Genomic DNA, 19,765 nt, shown 5'->3' with positions numbered 1-19,765 from the left:
TGTGTCATTGTGTTGTGTAACAAAACTGCACATTTTAGAGTGGCCTTTTAATGTCCCCAGCACAAGGTGCACCTGTGTAATGATCATGCTGTTTAATCAGCTTCTTGATATGCCACACCTGTCAGGTGGATGGATTATCTTGGTAAAGGACAAATGCTCACTAACAGGGTTGTAAACAAATTTGCATTTGCACAAAATACATTTACATACACATTGATCTACACTCATTCGTCTACCAATGGATTGAGATGAGCAGCAGTGCATCATGTTGTACATTTTGTTGGTTCATAGGCCTTATCTAAGAGCCTTGATGTTTGTTGTCAAACACTTGTAGCCATTGTCATACAACAGTTATTACATACCGTACAGATGTAGGATCTTAATATGATCCGTCTGTTGCAGGAGAACTTTCCTGCAATGCAGGACACTTAAACTTGTAATGTATTTGAGGTTTAAAAAGGATTCTGAAGTTTGTAATTTCCACCTTGAAATTTCAATATCGATTTTCCCCAAAATGGCCATTAGTTATGATCCACCTAATAATTCACATTTCAAATCAAATCAAATCAAATCAAATGTATTTATATAGCCCTTCGTACATCAGCTGATATCTCAAAGTGCTGTACAGAAACCCAGCCTAAAACCCCAAACAGCAATCAATGCATGTGAAAGAAGCACGGTGGCTAGGAAAAACTCCCTAGAAAGGCCAAAAACCTAGGAAGAAACCTAGAGAGGAACCAGGCTATGAGGGGTGGCCAGTCCTCTTCTGGCTGTGCAGGGTGGATATTATAACAGAACATGGTCAAGATGTTAAAATGTTCATAAATGACCAGCATGGTCAAATAATAATATTCATAGTAGTTGTCGAGGGTGCAACAAGCACGTCCGGTGAACAGGTCAGGGTTCCATAGCCGCAGGCAGAACAGTTGAAACTGGAGCAGCAGCACGGCCAGGTGGACTGGGGACAGCAAGGAGTCATCATGCCAGGTAGTCCTGAGGCATGGTCCTAGGGCTCTGGTCCTCCGAGAGAAAGACAGAAAGAGAGAAAGAGAGAATTAGAGAGAGCATATTTAAATTCACACAGGACACCGGATAAGACAAGAGAAATACTCCAGATGTAACAGACTGACCCTAGCCCCCCGACACATAAACTACTGCAGCATAAATACTCGAGGCTGAGTGGAGGGATCAGAAGACACTGTGGCCCCATCCGATGATACCCCCGGACAGGGCCAAACAGGCAGGATATTACCCCACCCACTTTGCCAAAGCACAGCCCCCACACCACTAGAGGGATGTCTCCAACCACCAACTTACCGTCCTAAGACAAGGCCGAGTATAGCCCACAACGATCTCCGCCATGGCACAACCCAAGGGGGGGCGCCAACCCAGACAGGAAGACCACGTCAGTGACTCAACCCACTCAAGTGACGCACCCCTCCCATGGACGGCAAGGAAGAACACCAGTAAGCCAGTGACTCAGCCCCTGTAATAGGGTTAGAGGCAGAGAATCCCAGTGGAAAGAGGGGAACTGGCAAGGCAGAGACAGCACGGGCGGTTCGTTGCTCCAGCCTTTCCGTTCACCTTCACACTCCTGGGCCAGACTATACTTAATCATAGGACCTACTGAAGAGATAAGTCTTCAGTAAAGACTTAAAGGTTGAGACTGAGTCTGCGTCTCTCACACTGGTAGGCAGACCATTCCATAAAAATTGAGCTCTATAGGAGAAAGCCCTACCTCCAGCCGTTTGCTTAGAAATTCTAGGGACAATTAGGAGGCCTGCATCTTGTGACCGTAGCGTACGTGTAAGTATGTACGGCAGGACCAAATCGGAAAGATAGGTAGGAGCAAGCCCATGTAATGCTTTGTCGGTTAGCAGTAAAACCTTGAAATCAGCCCTTGACTTAACAGGAAGCCAGTGTAGGGAGGCTAGCACTGGAGTAATATGATCAAATTTTTTGGTTCTAGTCAGGATTCTAGCAGCCGTATTTAGCACTAACTGAAGTTTGTTTAGTGCTTTATCCGGGTAGCCGGAAAGTAGAGCATTGCAGTAGTCCTGCCTAGAAGTAACAAAAGCATGGATTAATTTTTCTGCATCATTTTTGGACAGAAAGTTTCTAATTTTTGCAATGTTACGTAGATGGAAGAAAGCTGTCCTTGAAACAGTCTTGATATGTTCTTCAAAAGAGAGATCAGGGTCCAGAGTAACGCCGAGGTCCTTCACAGTTTTATTTGAGACGACTGTACAACCATCCAGATTAATTGTCAGATTCAACAGAAGATCTCTTTGTTTCTTGGGACCTAGAACAAGCATCTCTGTTTTGTCCGAGTTTAAAAGTAGAACGTTTGCAGCCATCCACTTCTTTATGTCTGAAACACAGGCTTCTAGCGAGGGCAATTTTGGGGCTTCACCATGTTTCATTGAAATGTACAGCTGTGTGTCGTCCGCATAGCAGTGAAATTTAACATTATGTTTTCGAATGACATCCCCAAGAGGTAAAATATATAGTAAAAACAATAGTGGTCCTAAAACGGAACCTTGAGGAACACCGAAATGTACAATTGATTTGTCAGAGGACAAACCATTCACAGAGACAAACTGATATCTTTCCGACAGATAAGATCTAAACCAGGCCAGAACTTGTCCATGTAGACCAATTTGGGTTTCCAATCTCTCCAAAAGAATGTGGTGATCGATGGTATCAAAAGCGGCACTAAGATCTAGGAGCACGAGGACAGATGCAGAGCCTCGGTCTGATGTCATTAAAAGGTCATTTACCACCTTCACAAGTGCAGTCTCAGTGCTATGATGGGGTCTAAAACCAGACTGAAGCGTTTCGTATACATTGTTTGTCTTCAGGAAGGCAGTGAGTTGCTGTGCAACAGCTTTTTCTAAAATTTTTGAGAGGAATGGAAGATTCGATATAGGCCGATAGTTTTTTATAATTTCTGGGTCAAGATTCGGCTTTTTCAAGAGAGGCTTTATTACTGCCACTTTTAGTGAGCTTGGTACACATCCGGTGGATAGAGAGCCGTTTATTATGTTCAACATAGGAGGGCCAAGCACAGGAAGCAGCTCTTTCAGTAGTTTAGTTGGAATAGGGTCCAGTATGCAGCTTGAGGGTTTGGAGGCCATGATTATTTTCATCATTGTGTCAAGAGATATAGTACTAAAACACTTTAGTATCTCCCTTGATCCTAGGTCCTGGCAGAGTTGTGTAGACTCAGGACAATGGAGCTTTGGAGGAATACCCAGATTTAAAGAGGAGTCTGTAATTTGCTTTCTAATGATCATGATCTTTTCCTCAAAGAAGTTCATAAATTTATTACTGCTGAAGTGAAAGCCATCCTCCATTTGCGAAGGCTGCTTTTTAGTTAGCTTTGCGACAGTATAAAAAATAAATTTCGGATTGTTCTTATTTTCCTCAATTAAGTTGGAAAAATAGGATGATCGAGCAGCAGTGAGGGCTCTTCGATACTGCACGGTACTGTCTTTCCAAGCTAGTCGGAAGACTTCCAGTTTGGTGTGGCGCCATTTCCGTTCCAATTTTCTGGAAGCTTGCTTCAGAGCTCGTGTATTTTCTGTATACCAGGGAGCTAGTTTCTTATGACAGATGTTTTTAATTTGTAGGGGTGCAACTGCATCTAGGGTATTGCGCAAGGTTAAATTGAGTTCCTCGGTTAGGTGGTTAACTGATTTTTGTCCTCTGATGTCCTTGGATAGGCAGAGGGAGTCTGGAAGGGCATCAAGGAATCTTTGGGTTGTCTGAGAATTTATAGCACGACTTTTAATGCTCCTTGGTTGGGGTCTGAGCAGATTATTTGTTGCAATTGCAAACGCAATAAAATGGTGGTCCGATAATCCAGGATTATGAGGAAAAACATTAAGATCCACAACAATTTCCTGTTGCTGCATGAATATTTTCCTGCTGTAGCAAACTGGCTGAAATTAAGATCCTACATTTGTATAACAATGTATTGCTACAGGCAGAATATGTGTAGGGTATAGAAATCAATATACTGTAAATAGTGCATTTAAATTATTATGTTGAACATGCACACTGTATCTCGGCATAAACATGTGTTTCCATTGGTAGGGTGATGGCTCCACAACAAGTATAACAGTGGACTTTGGAGATGGGACGGCCATATCCTACGCTAACATCAGCTCCATAGAGGATGGGGTCAAACATACCTACAGTAAAGTGGGCATTTACCAAGTGGCTGCCATGGCACTCAACAGCCTGGGCTCTGAGAGAGTCTTACTATACCTACATGTTACTTGTAAGTGAAACAGAAATGAATGACGGATATAATTACTTTGCTGTAGAGTTACAGTACAGGTGCTCTTTGCAGCATTTCTACCTGAAAATAACTTTCTGTGAATGATGTGTCTGCAGTAGGAAAGGACTACAATTCCATGAAAGAAAACACATGTTTTGTTGTTTGGTGTTGTAGGTACACTGGAGCAAGTGCAGCTTTCAGCTCCTTCTGTGGTTGTTAGGAATAAAGCAGTGAATCTATCAACAGTCCTAAAGCCAAGTTACGTTGGAACGGTCACATACTTCTGGTGGTTCAACAACCACACTGAGGTCAGTCAATCAAGATTTCCACTATATCTTCCAACCTTTTAGATTTACAGAACTCTACTCACCTCATGTACACTGTGAATTGTAATATTGTGTGTTGTATGGACAAACCTACCTATAGTGACACAGATTGAGTTTTGATACAACAAAACGAACATAGTCAACATGGTACAGGCATCATCGATAATATAATCTATACACATATAAAGACTATACCCCCCCCCCAAAAAATGACACAAATAAAATGCACTTGTCTTTTCCTCCTACCACTGACTTTGCTGATAACTACTTTAGTGAGGGAAAATTAACTTGCTACCATTGTTATATGTGGTTGTCTCACCTAGCTAGCTTAAGATGAATGCACTAATTCTAAGTCGCTCCGGATAAACACATCTGCTGAATGACTAAAATGGAAATGTATTAAAAATGTATGCATTCCATTTCTATGTCTGTAAGCCTGTCGTGACTTTAGTGGGAGGAATGTCCTTCACCTTCTACAAGGAGGGAACTCATACGGTCACCGTACAAGTGTCAGTAGGCAACACCGTCCTTCAAGACAAAATAACTGTTGCAGTCTATGGTGAGGTCTTTGAAATGACTCATCTCTGTATTACTGAGGTGTTATAGCTAGGTTTCTAACAACCTGGTGGTAAATGATCTGTGATATAAAATATTGATTGTGATGTTCATCCACTTGATCATTATAATAATTTAGATGTTTAATGTTTAATTAAGTAATAAGGCATGAGGGGGTTAAGGGCTGTTCTTATGGGGTGGCAGTGTAGCCTAGTGGTTAGAGTTTTGGACTAGCAACTGAAAGGTTGCAAGTTCAAATCCCTGAGCTGACAAGTTACAAGTCTGTCATTCTGCCCCTGAACAAGGCAGTTAACCCACTGTTCCTAGGCCATCATTGAAAATAAGAATTTGTTCTTAACTGACTTGCCTAGTTAAATAAAGGTAAAAAAACAAAAACACGATGCAATGCAGAGTGCCTGGATACAGGCCTTAGCCGTGGTATATTTGCCATATACCACAAACCCCTGAGGTGCCTTATTGCTATTATAAACTGGTTACCAATGTAATTAGAGCAGTACAAATTCAGAGCTCAAACCACCCAGTTTATAATCTCTTATGATCTAGTAACAGTTTCTTTCTTATTATCTAGTATCCATTAGCAATTAACATGTCTTGTATTTTCCTGTAGAATATTTCTGGTCACACGTTTTAGCATTCTCCTCTAATCTGGATGCCTTCAATCCTGCTGTGGCTGAATGGAGGCAGGACATCAGTAGGGTGGTCAAGGACTCCATGGTCCAAGTGAGTCCTTCTTTAAATATTCTACAGTGCTACTACTGCACTTTTTACCAGTGAATTACTGGGATTACAGTGACTAATTGGTGATCTCTGATGATTAATTCATAAGTAATTTTAACAGCATTGCGAACAATTTGGTAGCAAATGGTACACTCTTATACAAATCTAGAACCTTAAAGGGTTTTTCAGCTGTCCCCATAGGAGAACCCTTTGAAGAACCCCTTTTGGTTGCAGGTAGAACACTTTTGCTTCCAGGTAGTACCTTTTGGGTTCCGTGTAGAACCATTTCTACAGAGGGTTCTATATGGAACTCAAAAGGATTCTACTCTGAACCAAAAATGTTTCACCTCGAACCAAAAAGGGTTCTCCTAAGTGTACGTCATGATGCTTCCCTCACATAATTCACTAAAGAAAGATATCATTACTAGCAGTATACCATTTCTAAGTGCCACAAATCAGGTTATTTCCCTATAAGTATTTGGCCTATTGTAAATAACAGGTAGAGTGCACCATATAGGGAAAGTGCTTCCAGTCCCCTTTGTCTCTCTCAGGATGTCAAGAAGAGCATTGGGTTACATAACGGACACTGAGCTATATATACCCCTCACAGTGGGAAACATTCACTTTGACCTTCTGTCTTGTCAGATATTACCACGTTTTATACCAGGAAAGTGACAGGGGACCTCTGGTTACAGCGCAAATGCACTTAAAAGGCCTGCCCTTTACCAAAGACTGTCAAATGGAACTTGCATGTTTGGGCTGATTTGTGCATTATATCTTGACAGTGACTGGTACTTAGTCAGATGAGATCTAAAGCAGAAAACTGGGTGAATTTAGCCTTTTCCATGCTTAATTACAGTGCAATGCTATACAGTATAACACAACCTTACGTAAATAAAGAAGAAACAGATCTCAGAATTGTATTTATTTTTCATTACTTTTTAATTGAAGGTCACAGGGATCAATGGAGAGCAGCTTCTGGTGTCAGTGCTCCCAGGGTTGCCAACGGCAGCAGAGTTGTTTATCGTCCCAGAGAAAAGGTCAACAGAGGGGACGATGAATAGAAAAGGGACACATTTAGAGCAGGTAATGTGTCACCAGGCTTCATAGTCAAACACATCCACATTTTGAGGAGTTTTTAATTAGTTATTTTTGATTATTATTGTTATTCTCATTTACATAGTTCCATTACTAGAATCATGCCAAAGTTAGGCCAACCTCAACATTCAATACAAGCAAGTAATAACAGCATCACTAGCAGCACAAAGTAGAAACACATTTCCTCTTGATTATATTATTCATATCATGGTGGCTTCATGATTTGCTCATAATGAGTTTTTCTCTCTTTGCTGCTTTAATCACACGTGCATATGGAGCCTGCTGTTATTTTATTCGAAATATAAGTGCAACAAAATGACATTTCAGTACACATTCTCACCACTAGAGGGCAATGTCTTCCCATCAAAATAATAGAACCTCAGCCTTGAAAACCTGCATTCATCTCAATACAGCATTGTAATCTGCATCACAATTTATTTCACATAACTCAATTCTAACCATGAGAAGTGGATAGTTCTAATACGTACTATACTTTACCATTCACTCCAATATCGAAGGGTTTGTTTCGAATAGAATCACAATGAATAGAATGACTAAGATGTTGGCACTGCGCTCTGTTTAACAGCTCTATAATTCTTGGCATACTATAGAACTGATAAAACACACCACGTTTTCATCCGCATTTCAGCAGCTCAAGCTTATAGTAAAATGGATATCCATTTCAGTCCATCATCAGACACTTTTATTCTGCATCATCTGTTACAATCCCAGATCCACGTATTTGTATAGGACATATTTGCATATGTTGCAACAAGTAAACACAATTCCAGTGGATCAGTTAGCCTTGAAATGAGTTAATAGGTATTTAACAATGATGCATCATGTAGTAGAACACATGTATAGAGGAGACTAGTGGTGGGGCACCCTGAGTTGGGAATTTTGGGGGATGTATTTATCTACAGCCTGTCTGATTACCTGGCAAGACCTTACAGACAATGGGGTAATACATCTTAGTTCACTGTTGCACGTCTTCTTGTGTCGTGAGTGGCATGGCGTGTGTGCGCATGTTTGTGTGTCCATGTGTGTATGCATGAGTTCTTGCGTGATGTCTGGTGCAGCTTATTAAAATGTGTAATAGATTTACTGACCCTGATACGCCACTAGAATAAAAAGTAATTATTCATACAGAGTAGAGCAGTCTAATTTTAACCAATGGGAAGAGTTTAGAAAGAACAAGATGGAATAAGTGAGCCATGGGCTTTGGGAAGGCTTTCTGGTCTCTTGTTAAATGACTGCTTCATCTAGGTGTGAAAAGCAGGGGAAATCATAGAGTATTGGAAAGAAAAGGAGGAGAAGGTTACTTAAGGCAATGTATTTTATTGTGGTCTGCCATATTATTAATCTGAAAAAATATCCAAAACAAAAAAAATATTGGAAAAGCGACATACTGTACAGTATACATTTTTCAAATGTCACTCACTCTTGCCTCATAAGGCAATTTTTCCTGATAAGATTTCAATTGCTATGATTGGTCTGTCAGCCTTTCGACAGGAATTGAATTACAGTAGGCCTTTCCATGTCATATCAGCACTTGCCCTTCTTTAAAACGAAGCAGTATTTACTATTCATGACTGAAGTTTAAATATTGATGAGTGTGAAATGGTGCTGGTAACCAGAGCTGTGTTTTATTCCTCCACAGCTTTCTCAGGTCCTGCTAAGTGCCCTGAACCAAGACCTCATCCAGTTTACTCTGCGGCCCGGGGTTCAGGTTAACGTTTACCCCACACGACTGTCTCCAGGTCAGCCAGTCTGCTGCTGTGTTCACAGTATAGTCTGAGGTCTGGTCATAGGACAGTTACAGATATAAGGTCCTATCTACAGTACTACTATGTCATTAGAATTAAGAGTTATGGATGTTGGCCATTTTGGAATGATGCTATCATGTAGTAGAATAAAATAGTAGAATATTCAGTAGGTAATCATATTTGTTGAAACAGTCTCAACACCCCCAAGACAACACACACACACACACACACACACACACACACACACACACACACACACACACACACACACACACACACACACACACACACACACACACACACACACACATACTTGAGAGGTTGTTAGCACAGGGTCAGCCAAAGAACAATACACCTGAGCAAATCTTTAAGTTAAAGGGATACTTCAGGATTTTGGCAATGAGGCCCATTATCTACTTCACCAGAGTCAGATGAACTCTCTGTGCTAGCATGCTAGTAGATATAGATCCAAAAGTTAATCTGACTCTGGGGAAGTAGATATAAAGACCTCATTGCCAAAAAATCCTGAAGTATCCCTTTCATGTGATGCTCCAAAGGTTTTGTATAATTTCAGCCAGTAGTTTTGAAAGTAGTGCTCACGAGCCAAAATGGGTCCCTGAAAATTGTGCACAATTGTGTACTACGTCATCCACTTCGTATGATATGTTACAAATTGCACACACAAAAAAATTACATTTATTTATTTTTCGCAATTTGTATGATATGTTACGAATTCTAATTCTTATGATATGTTACGAATTCTAATTCATATGATATGTTACAAATTCTAATTCGTACGATATGCTACGAATTCATGAGAGCTTAACATCCTGGACTGCATCTTTAAGTGCTTTGCTCAAGGCCAATACAGCAGGATATTGCACCTGTTATTTGAACCAGCAACCCAGAGAAGTCTAGTGCCACAACATCTTTATGAGAACGATATAAGAAAGACATAACTCATGTTGTTTTGATCGTTAAGGTCAAATTCAGTTACACTATGGTGGTGAAAATGTAAAAAACCTGGACCAGATATCACCCCTGGTGAAAAGCCTCACAGCACCTGGGAGTTTGATGCCAGAAGTAAAAGACTCAACCCTGTATGTCTCTCTTTGTCTGATGTCTATATCCTTTTTTCTCCTTTATTCTTTTCCAAGCTCCTCTCGTGGACACCAGTGAGAGTGGACACAATGGTGCTGCAGTCATTATGCTAGTGTCTGTAGTATTTGTGTGTTTGGCAGTTTTCGTTATCTACAAGTTCAAAAGGTAAGGTATCCCGGACTTCATTTTAATGAAGCTGATTCAAATGAGAGTGATATTGTCAATTCAGGCCATTCTCACACACCAATCCTTAAGCAAATTCAGCTGTACATCTTACTCCTCAAATCCAATAGCTAAAACGAGCCAAAATATAATTAACTATCTTTAGAGTAATCCTATCAATTGAATTTCTTCGAAGCCACTTCTCTTTCCTATCCTCTTGAATATTCCTGGGAATTACAGTTTAAACAATTCTCTAAGTTCTGAATGGGTGTCAGTATTCTGCAGTTTATCAATATTAATCTATCTGACAATGTGAAAGTTGACCTTTCTGAAATGCTAAATAGAGCCAGTCAGGTTGAGGCATTCAACAGCAGTAATGGCTGAAAAGTTAAGACCTGAGACAACATACAATGCCATATGAAATGGATAGTATCCTCTGCTTCCATTACATTGCAAAAGACCACACTCTCCCACAAGTTAAAGGTGCATTATGCAGAAATCGCACCGCCATTTCCTAAAATTCAAATAGCTCGCCTAATTTCAATTTATGTGACAAAACAAGAAGTCATTGGGTAGAGAATCATTGTGCCATCTAAACCGCTGTAAAATATATTTTCCATAGCCAAAAATATTGTATTTTCAGCTGTTTGAAGCTGGTGTGCTAAACCGAAAGTAAAAGACCCAAAAACAAAACTTAAGAACGGGAGGCATAGAAATAGCGCACATAGAACAGATCTACAGCTTCTTAGACTTGCTTTCATTGACAATGACAGATCTATAACTCACTATGTAACTATGTGAATTTGGTCGAGTCACCCAAAAAGTTCAATATTGCAGCTTTAAAATTATTACTACTACTCATAGTGTTAAGTGTGTGAATCTGTCACTTTTCAAGACATAATGAGGGTAGTTCATAGTTTAACATTTATCACCAGAATGAAAAGGTACTGTAACTACCCCATGAAACCCAGAATGATCAGAAAATCTAACAGGGAGTGTTACTCCATTTTCCCTCATTGGTGGTAAATACAGTATATTTTATGAGATATATTACAGAAGGGATTAAGTAGAAAACGATATATTCACTATTCCTTTGCTGTTCCTCTTAACTCTTTTGTACAATGTATATTTCCTATAGGAAGATCCCTGGCATCAACATATACACAGAGGAGAGGTCAGAGAAACAACAGGAAGTGATCCCTACGGTGGCGTCCATAGCTGTCCCAAATCCTGAGGGAGACATGGTGACCTCTTTGGAGCACTTGGACACAGGGCCAGATGCACGTGGCATAGGTAAGGTATCCTTCATAAAAGGGCAATTACTGATAAGTAATCAAGAATAACTCATGCCTTATTGATGAGATATTGCTATAAATTCACATATTTTACCTTTTCTATAGTGGTGTACTGCTTTATTAAAGGGATTGTGCGACATTTTGGCAATCAAGCCCTTTTTTTCTACTTACCCAGAGTCAGCTGAACTCATAGATACCATTGTTATATCTCTGCTTAGAGTTTGAATTCAGTTGAAGGTAGTTTCTGGAGCCATTGCTAACAGCTAACATGATAAAAGAAACTACCTTCAACTTCCTTCAAACTGCACGCAGAGACATACCAATGGTATCCATGAGTTCATCTGACTCTGAGGAAGTAGAAACAAGGCCTTAATTGCCAACATGTTGCACTATCCTTTTAATGCTTGGCTGATTTAAAAAAATAAAGTTTTCACAGGTAGATCAAATCAATTAATTGAAATGAAAATGTTCTTACTTTCATCATTTAAGTTACGATATGTTCCCATAGGTTTGCATTGGTACTGTAAGATGGCCTTACCATGCCAATACACCTCATTAAATTGAATTGTGTACAGCAGTTATTTTTGTGTTTATGAATAAATTAGTGTCCTGAATAATGTACCAGTGCAGTGATAAGCGACTCTGTAGAGCTCTAGTGGTTGATATACTCCTTTCCATTGTCAAGCAAGATTTGTTGGTATCGAAGATGGATATGCTTGCATGCAAAAATAGATATGCTAGTGTGCTAATGCTGATATATCATTTCTGCTCTGTCTCTTGTGTCACTTCTCTCTGGCTAGGATACCTGCCATCTCTCACAGACATCAAACTCTCAGATGAAACTCCCCATGTGTTTTAATTCTCCGAGTCTACAGCCGACTTGTAATACATCTTTTTGTCAGTTACTTCCAGCAAACTCTAAAGTCATGGAACCAATGGATGGTCTCGGGTGTTTTCTACTCATGCATGGACAGACCAGCTTACACTATTTTGCCTGGACTCTGGGGGGGGGACTGTACAGATTTTTACATGCGTCTTGAAAAAGGAAATTTTTGATCGAAATACTTGTATTTTTGCAAGAACATTGAAGTTGTTTATGGAAATAGTGTAAATTCAGAATTGCTGAACTAAAGATTATTTGACTCAGATGGTTACAGTCGTGTATATGACCTCAAGACATAAAACAGTAGTGTACAGTAATCTATTTAATTTGAGTGTTCCATTTATAGTTCATCTCTAGTGGTAGGTGTGTGGAGGATATGTAAGTGAAGTGTACTTAGTAGCTAACTACATGGAAATGCTGTATTTGAATGAGATGTGAGAGAAATGTCTGAATGTTTGGTTTGATCACATTGGCCTGAGTTCTAACTTGAGATTCATGCACAAAACTCTGCACTTGTTTCTCAAATTTGGGTTCAGCCCATAAGGCATGCGCTAGTTCATATCTATGACTGTGTTAAGCCATTCTTATGACAACGTTATGACAGAACTTATGTTATATCTGCTGGTTGTAAGAGGATGGAATTTTTCACTTTGTACATATCAATATCAGACGAGATCTTTCCCACTGGGCAAAAACTGGTTGAATCAACGTTGTTTCTACGTAATTCAACCAAATAATTGTGATGACGTTGAATCAATGTGGAAAACTGATTGAATTTGCAGATGGTCACCAACGTAAGGGCATTTCACCCAACTTTGAACCTAAATCCAATGATATGGTGTCATTTGTTGTTGATTTCACTTTGAATTCATGTTAGTTGACAACTCAACCAAATGTAAATCCAAACTAGACGTTGAACTGAAAGTCTGTGCTCAGTGGGTTGGCTCTGCTGGATTCTGCCTGGATCAGAAGTTGAGGGCACACTGAAATTGGAGTGCAGTCCTTGCAGAAAGAGACGGGTAGACCCCAGGGGCTTGCATGAGGTTATAGTTCAGGACTTACCATGCAGACTTCATGTCTGTCAAAGCTTGGATTTTCTGAAGAGGTTTTGCACATAAGAAAGGGACATACAGTATCTGCATGCTCTTTTTTTTCTTTACGTTTATTCTCACACTGGATATGTGCCATGGTATTAACTCTGGATGCTACCACTCAACTTACAGTATTGTTGCACACATTACCATCGGAACTTCTTTCCTTGGGCAAAATGCTATAGGGGAAAGATTCATTTCCAATCTCCTCGTTTCCCGAATTGGGACTGAGAAATGGAAGAATATTCCTTCTTGTCGACAGTCTGCTAGACTGAGATGACTGACAGTTTTCGGTTGGTTGGCTGTCTCGTTGGGAGAGGCACAGAAGTTCTGAATCAAACTCTCTTTTAATGTATTGTCAGCATAACATGTCAGTTAGACAAATTAACTAGAAGCTATCCACTTGCCTCCACACTCCTTCAATACAGACTAACACATAAATGAACTCAACAACTCAAACCATACATCAGCAATTCCGTTTTTATTCATAGCTTGGCATTTCTAAAACAACACTTTGTTAAGCTTTGTTAAGCATACTGTGCAAGAAAACTGTACATATTTGTTTTCATGTTATTTGTTTTTCACTTCACATAGAGTTACAGCTAATATGTATTTGGAGAAATGTAAAGTACTTTCCATTTGCAAACAGGCTATAGCTACAGTAGGTGTTGTGAGTCCTCTACAGCCCCGTTTATACCTGGTGCTAATATATGTCCTTTGTCCTGATCTTATCCACATTCTGATTGTGCCCTTATTGTAGCCATTGTGTAACCTTTATTTAACTAGGCAAGTCAGTTAAGAACAAATTCTTATTTACAATGACAGCCTACACTGGCCAAACCCGGACAACGCTGGGCCAATTGGACTCCCAATCACGGGCGGTTGTGATACAGCCTGGAATCGAACCAAGGTGTCTGTGGTGACGCCTCAAGCACTGAGATGCAGTGCCTTAGACTGCTGCGCCATGGCATTTAAACATGGTAGTAAATGTGTCTTGTACACATTTGCTGTGTACCTATTGTGACCAGATATCCTGGTCTGTCCCTGTATGCAAATTATTTAACAGATATTCTTTCAAAATAATATTTACTTATTGTAGGACACATATAGATTTCATAAGTCAATGGTGTCACCTGTCAAGGACTTTAGGGGGTGGGATAGTGATGATTTCACAGTCCAGATCCGTCTACGCTTGAAAGATTTCCAGACACAATGCATTTCAGACTACCTCCGGAGGTGGTCAGGAAGATCTGATCACAATCAGATCACAATGTTTCTTTTAATCAACTACACCTGTTTAAAAATGTGGGCACAATCAGAATGTGGACAATATCATGACAAAGGACACATGTTAGAATCAAGTATAAACGGAACTTACGGTTCATCAATTCAGATGTGTTTTGGGGTGATATCCTTCCATACCAGACAATGTGAGTTGAAAGAATACATGTAAAAAATACTGGCAATATTAAGATCTAGAGGGTCAAACATATTGAACATGATCATTTTTGGTTCAAGAATATCTGCAGCTATATTTTTATTTGTATTTGTTTAACCTTTATTTTATCAGGGAGTCATAGTGAGACCAAGGTCTCTTTTACAGAAAATGCACACATCAGTATAAATACTAAATGTAAGCTGGAAGAACAACACGGTCATAAAAAACAAACACATTCATCAGCTTTCTGAACTTGCCCTAGAGAGACCAGAACATCACATTTAAGAACATTTTGAAGACTGTCACACAAATAACGTGCAAGAAAACTTAAAGCTGATTTACCTAACTCAGTAGAGACCAAAGGAATTTCCAAAGTTTAGTAATGATGTTCTGTATAGTGGTACATTTTGTAAAAGGGGTTTATAAATGAAAACATAGCAATTCATCAACTTACGTGACGTCAAAGAGGGCCAACCAACTTCCTGGTAGAGAATGCAGTGATGAGTACTAAAATTGTCGCCCGTAATAAAGCGTAGTGAGCATATAACGGTTTTAATGAAGTGGCAGCTGCGTTCATAAAGATGTCGCAATTGTCTAGGACCGATAGGAATGCTGACTGAATAATCTGCTTTCTACTATTTAGCGAGAGGCGGGACCTATTTCTATAGATATTCTGTTTGATTAGTTCAGGAAAATAATTATTCCAACTGCCCCTAACAGTTGGTTGGATAACAGTTTGATTTAGATGCTGATAAACCTGAGTTAGCTACAGTAGATCTGAGCTTTTATTAAGATGAGTAGGAGGAGAAGCGATCTTGGAGAAAACGGACTGGGATTAGCTCATGATAAGGATCTTTAAGATAACCATCCACAGTTCTGTTTTTAACTGTAACAAGTGTTATTTAGCATACAATGTGTTCTAAGGTTTCATTTGCATATACTTGGAGGCCGACTGGGAGGACAATGAAGCCTGGAGTGTATCTAATGGACTAGTTTCACATTTTCCCCGCTGCTCAACAAATTAATTATCCCCTCTCCAGGATATCAACACACAGTCAAGCAGGATTTCCATAAGTGGAATAGCGCCTTGAATGAAAATATCCCACAACAATAGCTAGCAGCAATATTGTGTTAGACCCAGTGTAAAATTGACGAGCGTGTTTCCTTTCATTGAGTACTGCATTATGGTATCTGCCCCTGCTACAGGAATGCAGTGCCAATAATTTGGAATGAGAAACTGAGGTAGAGTGAGGCTCCCAGGGTCATGGAGCTGTTTGGCAATGATGGAGGTTGGTGACTGACATCATGGTGTTGAAATAGTGACACAAAAAAGTCAAGAGAGAGAAATACAGACAGGGGGTGGGGGGAGAGAAAGAAATGCACTGGTTCAGAGCCAAATATTACTTCAATGTCAGGGGAATGAAATCTCACACAAACTGATCATACTTCTGGCAAAAAGCGGTAACTTCAGGGCCTATGATGAATAACAAGGAAGTGTTTGTGTGTGTGTGCATGTCCATGTGTGTGCATGTCTAGCCTTAGTTGGCAGATATAAGGAATATGTGTTCTAGCCAGGATTCACTCTGCAATACCTTTGGGGGTAATAGTGAAACAAAGGTTCAGGAAGCTGGGGGGTGTTTGTGTTAGAGGCTGTCCCCATGACAGTACAGACAGACAACTACTCTGACAGAGGACATGCATACATTATTTAATGGAAATAGCTTTGTTTCTCAATCACTTCTGTGGCAATTAGTTATTATAAGGTAGACTATCCCCGAACCATGGTGAATAACATGAAGCATTGGTCATGATAATTATGCTGGTTTGGTTAAAGTCTTGCGAACCCAGACACTTCAGTCTTAGAATCTGTGCTTATGGAGAACGTAAAGCTTGGAACTTAAGGTTAGTTTCCTTTAAATATTTGTTTTCATCTCCATCAATATATGTAAAAAAAAAAAACAACAACATACTTTCATAGAAAAATACATTTATTTGGAACAATTTGAAAATTGTATTTTGTTTACAGTAAGAAATGTGAAGTAAAAACTAAAATATTAGCTTAGCTAACAAAATGAACAATACAGTACAGCTCATGCTCTACAGCAACGTTTGCTACATGTTCAACAAGACCATCAGACAAATGTTTTATAAACAGTTTAATACTTTGACTAATCTTAAAATCACCATAATCAACACTTGCTTACTTCTTCGTATTATCTTACATGTTACTGCTAAAAAGTGAATTATGACATGCTAGAAAAGGTGAACAATATTATTGTACTTATTGTAAAATGAGCAGAAGGCTAATAAATAATACAAACTCTGTTCAATGTACCAAGCTTTTTGAATGGTCAGTTTAAGAAGAAATGTAGACCTACATGTTTTGTATCCACCTGTACACATCCTAACAGCCTCAAACAATCTCTAGACTACAGTTATCAAGCAGCCACACTGATTTGTACACTGAACAAAAATATAAACACAACATGTAAAGTGTTGGTCCCATGTTTCATGGGGTGAAATAAAAGATCCCAGAAATGTTCCATAAGCACAAAATGCTTATTTCTCTCACATTCTGTGCACAAATTTATTTATATTCCTGTTACTGAGCATTTCTCCTTTGCTAAAATAATCCATCCACCTGACAGGTGTGGCATATCAAGAAGATGATTAAACAGCCTGATTATTACAGAGGTGCACCTTCTGCTGGGGACAATAAAAGGCCACTTTAAAACGTGCAGTTTTTCACACAACACAATGCCACAGTCTCAATTTTTAAAGGAAGCGTGCAATTGGCATGCTGACTGCAGGGATGTCCACCAGAGCTGTTGCCAGAGAATTTAATGTTCATTTCTCTACCATAAGCTGCCGCCAACATTGTTTAGAGAATTTGTCAGTCTGTCCAACCGGCCTCACAACTGCAGACTACCTGTAACCATGCCAGCACAGGACCTCCACATCCGGCATCTTCACCTGTGCTGAGAAGTATTTACGTCTGGAATAAAGCCCTTGTGGGGAAAAACTAATTCTGATGGGCTGGGCCTGGCTCCCCAGTGGGTGGGCCTGGTTGCCAAGCGGGTTGGCCTATGCCCTCCCAGCCCCACCCATGGCTGCACCCCTGCCCAGTCATGTGAAAATATTAGGGCCTAATTCTTTTCAATTGACTGATTTCCTTACATGAACTGTAACTCTTTATGTGAACTGTAATTCCTTATATGTACTGTAATTTATTGAACTGCATTATTGGTTAAGGGCTTGTAAGTAAGCATTTCACCTATTTGGCGCATGTGACAAATAACATTTGATTTGAAACTGTTGTGTGTTGCATTTATATTTTTGTTCAGTATAGTATGCCTTTTGTCTTATTACCTACATTCCACCTCCCCTGTGCAATAGAACAATAGATGCAGTTGTCATTAGCAAGAGAACATCCGTGAGATAATCATGTTGAGCTAAATAATTAATTAGCAATGCAATCTGGCACTTAAGAACACAATATATTTTTTCAACAATGGCATTTTCTAATGCCTAATACAACATCCACAGATGTCAAATTACACTTCTTCAATACTGAAATAATGTATACACACCAAATAATATATTCTCCTGCTATATAGTAGATTTCTAAAGTCTTGTGAAATACGTATTTAGTAGCAGTTCTCAGCGACAAAAGTAAATAGTGAAAACAAAGATTTCTTAAGTTGGCACATTGAAATACCACAATCTGTACTTACAGTACTCAGAATCTCATTTCTTAGACATTAGTACAAGTAGGAAATTCTCTTGTGATCACTCTCTCCCCATTTCTTCTATATTCTCCTGGTGATAGAATACATAAATCAAAGTATAATTATTATGAATAGTGCCCCCAAAGACACTATTGTCACCAACCCCCCAATAATAGAATGTTTTGATGTTGGCAGCATTTTGTGGAACTTTGTGTCGTCTACCAACTAAACTAGCATAGGAACCACTGCAGGCATCAGAGTAATCATGGGATCTTAGCAGACAGACAACAGGTGGTCAATTCATTGAATCTAATGGTACAAATAACATTTCCTGTATTGCTCTGCCCATTGAAAATAAAAAGTTGGAAGGCAACAGAAGAGAAATCAATCTGTCTCAGATCACTAAGGTCTGCTGGAGGAGAGACCTGCTGCGAGATGAAGATTGGCCAAAGTGCTGACCTCCCAAAAAGCCTCCAGCCCAAATGTCTATCAGGACCACTGCAGTGCCACAATTGTCAAAAACAGTTAGCAGTCCCCTGCTTTAACAACCCAAAATGGTTTCCCTATGTCAACCTTTATGCTTCATGCTTACAGGAGCTTATGGTGCAGATTGAATTGGAAAGTAGGCCTACACCGTAAATCTTACTGTATCTTGTAGTGGCTTATGATAATGCCTTCATGACACTTGAAATTGACACATTGCTTGCCATTGCAATCCATAATTCTGACAGAACTCATAATATCTGACACAAACCTATTATAATAGAATATAAGGTAAAACGGATTTCTAAAGAGTGCTTCACTGTGGTTTTTATTGCAGCTCACTTGATGCATTAGCCATTTCTTTGAAAATGTGTGAGTTAGCTAACTAACTAATTATGGCTTTTTAACTTGCTGTCCAAGCATAGATGAAAACATATTACAATGTTTCAATTATACTTTTTGTTTTACCCAATTTAGCGTGATTAATTGATAAAATTGCGTGCTTGACTGGTCCCGAACGAGCGTGATGTATATTACGGCATTTTACAATACAACTTTATTGTCCATATGTTACATAGCACAATGGAAATGTGTCTTCTGCTCTGTACGTTATGTGTGGACAGCTGATTTACATACAGTACCAGTCAAAAGTTTGGACACATCTACTCATTCCAGGGTTTGTCTTTATTTTTACTATTTTCCACATTGTAGAATAATAGTGAAGACATCAAAACTATGAAATAACACATATGGAATCATGTAGTAACCAAAAAAGTGTTAAACAAATCAACATACAGTACCGTTCAAAAGTTTGGG

The 19,765-nt window shown here is 39.3% G+C and overlaps 2 protein-coding genes across 2 annotated transcripts in view; one reads left to right on the top strand and one right to left on the bottom strand.

Annotated features, from left to right (window-relative positions):
• Window positions 1-17,063, top strand: part of LOC106577075 (VPS10 domain-containing receptor SorCS1) — a 50,880-nt gene extending 33,817 nt beyond the window's left edge. The window contains exons 19-27 of the mRNA XM_045700854.1: window positions 4,099-4,285; window positions 4,460-4,593; window positions 5,047-5,170; window positions 5,795-5,907; window positions 6,856-6,990; window positions 8,663-8,762; window positions 9,926-10,034; window positions 11,170-11,324; window positions 12,127-17,063. Coding sequence (XP_045556810.1) covers window positions 4,099-4,285; window positions 4,460-4,593; window positions 5,047-5,170; window positions 5,795-5,907; window positions 6,856-6,990; window positions 8,663-8,762; window positions 9,926-10,034; window positions 11,170-11,324; window positions 12,127-12,185 — 1,116 coding nt within the window. The 3' untranslated portion in view covers window positions 12,186-17,063. The remainder of the gene's footprint in view (window positions 1-4,098; window positions 4,286-4,459; window positions 4,594-5,046; window positions 5,171-5,794; window positions 5,908-6,855; window positions 6,991-8,662; window positions 8,763-9,925; window positions 10,035-11,169; window positions 11,325-12,126) is intronic.
• Window positions 16,709-19,765, bottom strand: part of LOC106577020 (VPS10 domain-containing receptor SorCS3) — a 61,797-nt gene continuing 58,740 nt past the window's right edge. The window contains exon 27 of the mRNA XM_014154664.3: window positions 16,709-18,557. Coding sequence (XP_014010139.3) covers window positions 18,493-18,557 — 65 coding nt within the window. The 3' untranslated portion in view covers window positions 16,709-18,492. The remainder of the gene's footprint in view (window positions 18,558-19,765) is intronic.

This window comes from Salmo salar, chromosome 18, assembly GCF_965601325.2.
Source record: "Salmo salar chromosome 18, fSalSal1, whole genome shotgun sequence".
NCBI classification, from domain to species: Eukaryota; Metazoa; Chordata; class Actinopteri; order Salmoniformes; family Salmonidae; genus Salmo; species Salmo salar.
The sequence above is the reverse complement of the archived record's forward strand: the minus strand, read 5'-3'. Positions and strand labels throughout refer to the sequence as shown.